General features: G+C 34.0%; 1 protein-coding gene across 1 annotated transcript; it reads right to left on the bottom strand.

Annotated features, from left to right (window-relative positions):
• Nucleotides 1-2,446: 2,446 nt before the first annotated feature.
• LOC134279385 (uncharacterized) lies at nt 2,447-4,186 on the bottom strand. The gene is made up of 3 exons (XM_062761783.1): nt 4,158-4,186; nt 3,483-3,717; nt 2,447-2,650 (listed from the first exon to the last, which is right to left on the bottom strand). The coding sequence occupies exons 2-3, from the start codon at nt 3,702-3,704 to the stop codon at nt 2,447-2,449; spliced, it is 426 nt and encodes a 141-aa protein (XP_062617767.1). The 5' UTR covers nt 3,705-3,717; nt 4,158-4,186.
• Between the last annotated feature and the right edge of the window lie 2,941 nt (nt 4,187-7,127).

Raw genomic sequence — 7,127 nt, 5'->3', positions numbered from 1 at the left:
ATCTTGCCATCATTTAGATATTGTGAAGTTGTCCAATCCACACATTTGTTTCTCTTTACCCTGCAGTCTAACGTCAGTGACGTCATAGACGTAGTGTTTGAATTCTCAGTGCAGCGAGATCAAGTACATACACCCGTCTAGATCAGTTTTATTTCATAATAAACAGGTCACAGTCGATGTATTGTGATAAATTTCTGAAGCAGATTTTTTAAAATTAGTATTTTTTTGTTTAGTGGCAGAGATTCTCTCTAGTTAGATAATTTTGAATGTTTATGTTTTCCTGTGACGTCACAATTGATTTCCCGCACTCGGATAATACGAACGTGAAGCGTTTTTATCATGCTTACGTCTAATTCAACGATGTCCTGTGCGATATTGAGGTAAGCTTCACCCTGTGATATTTATGCAGTAAAAAATTACTATGAAGGACTGACATTCAATCGTAAATTTAGAAATATTTATTGACAGAATTTTTTTCCAAATGAGGTTTTTGTCGTTGAAGTTGCCTTGAAAAATGCAGAAATTATCCACCCAAATACTATATATAATTAAGACAATTGCTTTCAGATAATTTAAACACTATGAATATTCTGAAATATTTGAATATGTAGTGTTATCTATCATATTTATCGTTTGTGCATAAAAATTCGCATTATGGACTCCGTTATGGGCCCGTAAACATGAAGTATCTAAACTCCATACAAACTCTAAACAGGGCGGTATTTGCTGGGCGATATCTTTTAATAAGTCAAGAAATCCCATGACAGGACCGTTTTAAAATGTTAAGTACATATTTAATTAGTAATATAAAAAATACCAAAAAAATTCACTGACATGAATTTTTTCAGCGAAAGGTCCTGTTCCTCCTTAAGTTGTTGATTGAGTTAGAGCATGTAACACCTACCATTAGTGAATACGGAGTGTTTTTCAGCATATTTCAGCATTTTCAATGTATTCCAAATGTACCCTTGGTTACCACTTACTTAGAGATATATTCTACACATTTCTTTACAGTATAAGTGACATCAAAGTGTCATGTTTTTGTGAGAATGGTTTGTTGGCTTTTTCTAGTTTCTATTAAGCCACAGTAAAGATTTAAAGTGGCTGAAAATCTCGATTTTTCATACTTTTCTGGCTGTTGCCATAGCAACCGAGACACATAGCAACGAAATTGTGTTTGATATTTGTTTCTGGTGTCAAGTACTAAGCATGGGTGAAGTTTCATCAAAATCGGTGACCATGCGTGGCAACGAAGTTTAAGTGGTTACAGAGAATGGCTATTAAAAGTTACAAGTATTTTGATCTCATAAAATAAATTTTGCCTTTGAACATTTCCATTCTACCAAGGTATATTGTTATCCCCAAAATTAAATTCAAAATTTAAAACAGCATACTGAGGTTAAAAAACAAAAAAAAGAGGCCTATGGGCCACATCGCTCACCTGAGAAGCTTTGGCCATGCTGTTCTTTCCTTGATTTCCCCCTTGTAATACATACTGGGACTCCACCCTACCCCCAGGGGTCATGATTTGAACAATTTGAAATCTACAGTATATCAGGATGCTTCCACATAAGTTTCAGCTTTTCTGGCCCTGTGGTTTTTGAGAAGAAGATTTTTAAAGATTGTTCCTATATATTTCTATGAAAAACTTTGAGACTTTATTGTGTACCACCCCCAACCCCCAACCCCGGGGTCATGATTTGAACAATTTAGAATCTACACTACCCCAGAATGCTTCCACATAAGTTTCAGCTTTTCTGGCCCAGTGGTTCTTGAGAAGAAGATTTTTGAAGATTTTTCCTATATATTTCTATGTAAAACTTTGATTTCCCATTGTGGCCCCGCCCTAACCCCGGGGGTCATGATTTGAACAATTTAGAGTCTACACTACCCCAGGATGCTTCCACATAAGTTTCAGCTTTTCTGGTCCAGTGGTTCTTTAGAAGAAGATTTTCAAAGATTTTTCCTATATATTTCTATGGAAAACTTTTATTCCCCGTTGTGGCCCCGCCCAACCCCTGGGGGTCATGATTTGAACAATTTAGAATCTACACTACCCCAGGATGCTTCCACTTAAGTTTCAGCTTTTCTGGCCCACTGGTTCTTGAGAAGAAGATTTTTTAATGACCCCACCCTATTTTTGTCTTTTCTTTATTATCTCCCCTTGTGAGAGGACTTGGCCCTTTATTTTAACAATTTAAATTTCCCTTCACCTAAGGATGCTTTGTACCAAGTTTGGTCAAAATTGGTCCGGTGGTTCTTGAGAAGAAGTCAAAAATGTGAAAAGTTTACAGACGGACGGACAGACGGAGACAGACGGACGGATCAGAAAAGCTCACTTGAGCCTTCGGCTCAGGTGAGCTAAAAAGGTTATTGGTATTCAAAAACACGTCAACATATCATGGTATTTGATATAGAGGTTCAAGATACTAAAGTTGAACTGTATTTACAACTGCTGTTTATAAACATTATCTTCCTGGGACTCACCATCTGGTAAATCCACTGCCACCGGGTGATATCCAAGAGCAGTAAAGATTGTCAGGGTGTGTATCTCCTCCCAGTTCTTTGATGAGAATGCCTGTCCATGCAGGAATAGAATGTCACCTGCCCCTAATGATGGAACGACCTCACGCACCACTATCGCAACACTCTGTCAAGTAAACATAAAAACTTTCGATCTAACTTGTAATGCAAACGATGCAAATCTGCAATATTTTTCAGATTTGGACAACTGTTAGTCCGCCATACATTTAAACATGCTTTTAACAAAGTGCCTAGGACAGATGACCTTGCTTCATTATAAATGTCATCCATTTTTGAAATTGTTAATTTCATAATATATATTTCAAAGCCATGGAGAAAACAAAATCATGTCCATGTCAGTATATTAGCATTAATTTATTATAAGCATGTTTGCTTTAAGCACATTTTACTGTAAATTATTTAAGGAATCACTGTCTAGTTAGTATAGTATGCCAGGGCATCAACAATAGTGGGAAACATGGGATAATTTGCATAACGGGCGAAGCCCGTTATGCATAAATTATCCCATGTTTCCCACTATTGTTGATGTCCCTGGCATACTATACAAACTAGACAGTGATTCCTTATATTTCCATTTCATTTTGAAATAAAATTGTAGAATAAGACTTTAAAAATGCAGACATAGATTTAAGTTACACGAGGATTCCCATCCCAATTTCACTAGTCCTCGCCAACTGACGTCAAACAGACAAACACAACGGCAGCTGCACGAGATTTTCATGCATATTTGGCCTCCTTAGCGTCAGACTCAGAGACAGATGCGCACGAGATTTGCATGCACATTAGGCCTCCTTAGCTCCTGACCTATTGACCTGCCTAATTTGCATTCCGGTAGAATTATCAAGAAATTAACTCCGCTAACTTTCAAAGAGTTGTCACACAAAGAAAAATTAGAAATGGAAATATTACAATATCACTGCATGTTCTAGAATACAAACCTTGCCATCTTTTATCTCTACTTTCACCTTACGTTCTTCTACTTTTAAGGTTTTGGCCTTGTCAAGAGCATCCTGGGGTATTGAGGTCATCCCCTCTTTCTTTTCCTCGGACTTCAGAAATGTCCCTATGTATTTGTAGTTCTTATAAACAACAATTATGACTGTGATAGTCAAGATAAAGAAGATGACTGTTTTGTTGACATGAATGCCGGAAGGACTCATTTACATATCAAATCTGCAAAGATAAACACGAAACATCGGTAATAAGATGCATTATCAGCTTTCCCCTCTTCATATTTCAATTCAACTCTAGCTCTCAAGATAAGGCTAAGATAAATAAATTGTGTGTTTCCTATTCCAACTTGAGAAAAAATAGGGTAGATAGGTAGGGAAAACATTAATTTAATTTTATTTTAACATTTTATTTGCAAGAACACTGCAGTTTTTCCCCAGGGAAATTGCTGTCAAAGTATTTTTGATTGTGTATATTTAAGTGTTTGTGTGGAAAAAAGCGAGTTATTTTGTCCTTTGTGCAAAAACGAAGTACATTATTGCACTGAGATTGATGTCAATTGCTATATAGCTGTCTTGATAAATATGCTCTGTAGGAGCAAATACTCTGTTTGGAACTAATTGCTCCATTTTACAGAGCCCTTGTCAATTCAGAAAACTTACTAACCAGATTTACAACCTTTTGGTTTTGTAGAAATACATTAGATTTTGTGACATTGATCAGTTGATTGTGTATCCTGGTTTATTGTATTTTTCTGACCTATATATTTACTAGATGTTATTTATTAAATTATTGCAAACTTTAAAAAATCTGAAAAAATAAGGGCTTAAAAGAATAGCATTTGTGTCTGTTAATAAAATAATATAACCCATACAGCTGTTTTGTGTTTACTACATTTACATGCTATAATATGAGGAGGGTGCAGTTTTTCTGACCAAAATCATTAAAATATCTTGTGTTTTCGACCTAAATAAAGTATGAGCACCCAGTCCGTAAATATCCATGGGATATTCCAAACTATAAAAATACGAATAAGAATTTAGCATTGTAATATGGTTCAGATTAATTGTCTAATATTTACATCCACTGAATATTTTCTACTTCATTTCTTAAGAAAACCCATTGTGTTAATCATTGCATGAACTACAGTAGGCATGTCGCCTGTATATAACAGATTTCTTGATCAATGGCTGTTCCATCAATGAAATGTATAAAGACGTTAGCATCATTAATACAATAATTAATCTTTTTAATCCTACTTTAAATGATTATTTAAACAGATAAATATAAACAATAAAATATCTTTCTTTGTTTGTTATTACTGGAATTAACGGTCGCAGCTATTGCAGAAAAAAATTACATTACCACGTTATATATTTTTTCTGCAACAGCTGCTTCCGTTAATTCCAGTAATAACAAGAAAGCATTTTATTGTTTAAATATGTGTATTTGGAGGCTTATTTACTAACAATGCAGAAAGGATATGATTGTCGGCTATGCACATATTAGACAATTAATCTGAACCAATGTAACATGCTATATGATATATCTGACCAGGAACCTTCGTACTACAAGTGGAAGGTCCCTGATCTGACTAAATATTTATTTTTTTATAATGCCTTTAGTTCTAAAATGTTAAGGATACACCAAAGGTTTCCAAAGGGCAAAATTTAATTTGCTTGTAATTCTTTCATTAACAAAGATAACATATGAAAAGTATATATCATTTGAAAGCTTCTTAAATTTACTATTTAATGATCTTAATTTACATTTTCATTTTTATCTTATTTAAAAGTTATTCATATTTTAATGTAAATATTAGTGCATTTATATTTTATAAAGCAACTTTTTTGTATTCCACCTCTCAAAGTCAAAATTTTGCCTCAATGTGGATTAAAGATTGAACTTTAAAACAGTTTCTCAGATTTTTGATAAATCTTCTTATTCAAAAGTTACATCCATTTGTCTTTTAATGTTACCAATTTATAGGCCCAATTCTACATTTCCCCCAATAATTTGAGAACTGAGCAAGATATCAAAAATCTGAGATACGGTTTCGTGAACAAACATTTGAGACACAATCTAGCCAGTTTTCAGAGAAATTGGTCAATAAATAAGGGAGCTGAATCCTTTGAAATAATACCACCAACTTTCTGATCTTACTTTACAGTAGAGGGCAAAAACCCATTACACAACAGAGTCTGCCAAAGCTAGAAATATATGACACCTTGGAGATTCAGCTTTGGATACCTGTCACTTATCCATATTTCCTATGCATATATTCACAAGAATGGGAGGTTCTATTCTTTATTTAGGTGCATTTAATGAAGTAAAATAGGTTCAATTCTGAATCAGAAAGATTTCCTGGCAAAATGGCAAGAGCTAAGCTCCACCTCCTATTTCATGGTCATTAGTGACCTGTTAGATCTCCTTCCCTAACTCTAGAGTCCCTGTAGTTTAATTACTGATAACCTCTGTGTGGCTAGTGAAGAATTCCCCAAGTGGTCACAGTGATTTATTGCTCCTTTCAGTAGCAGGCAGTTACAGACCAAATCAGAAGCTTCAATAACGGCACATTCACATGTGTTAGTGTTTATGTTTGATTATTGTTAAATAATTAGAAAACCATTCAATAATCAGCAAGAATTTTTCATGCATTAATATAAAGCAGTGATTAGTATGCAAGATAACTTATGTTTACATGCAACATAATTATGTAAACATGCAACATATTTATGTCAACATGCAAGTTAATTATGTTGACATGCAAGTTACCAATCCTTTAAGAAAATATAATTTAAATATGGGTAAATTTACTTACTAACGCCTGTATCTGACATTTTAGATGCAATATGCAACATAATTATGTAGACATGCGACTTTTTTATGTCAACATGCAAGATAATTATGTCAACTTGCGGCTTATTTATGCCAACATGCCACTTATTTATGTCAACATGCAAGATAATATGTGAACATGCGACTTACCTATTTTAACACGCAAGATAATTATGTCAACATGCAACATATATGTCAACATGCAAGATAATTATGTTTACATGCAAGGTATGTAAGTTGATGCAAGAATACTGCATGTATTATCTAGCATGTTGACATGAATACGTCGCATGTGAACATTAATATCCTGCTAGTCTACATAATATCTTGCATGTTAACATAAGTATCTCACATGTTAACATAAGTATCTTGCATGTCAACATAAATGAGTTGCATGTCTACATAATTAACTCGCATGTTGACATAAATATCTCGAATATTTTACATAAGTAAATCGCATCTTCTCATAATTATGTTGCATCTTGCATGTACGATGTCAGAAACAGGCGTCAGCACGGGACTTTACCCATATTTTAATAAGATTTTCTTAAAAGATTTGTCACTTGCCTGTCAACATAATTATCTTTCATGTGTACATAATTTTCTTGCATGTTGACATAATTTTCTTGCATGTTTACATAATTTATCTTTTATGTAGGGGGGCAGAAATATGCCACCATAGATTAGCATTGTTTTCTTAGCCAAAAATCTCAAAATTGACAAAAATCTTGAAAAAAGCCTTTGGTGTATCCTTAATTTCCTCAATTCTTCGTACATGATCTGATGATGAAATG

Source organism: Saccostrea cucullata, unplaced genomic scaffold (assembly GCF_032062105.1).
Source record: "Saccostrea cucullata isolate Sc308-1 unplaced genomic scaffold, CSIRO_AGI_Scuc_v1 ctg6415, whole genome shotgun sequence".
NCBI lineage: Eukaryota > Metazoa > Mollusca > Bivalvia > Ostreida > Ostreidae > Saccostrea > Saccostrea cuccullata.
Note: the sequence above shows the minus strand (reverse complement) of the source record. Positions and strands in the feature narration are given on the sequence as shown.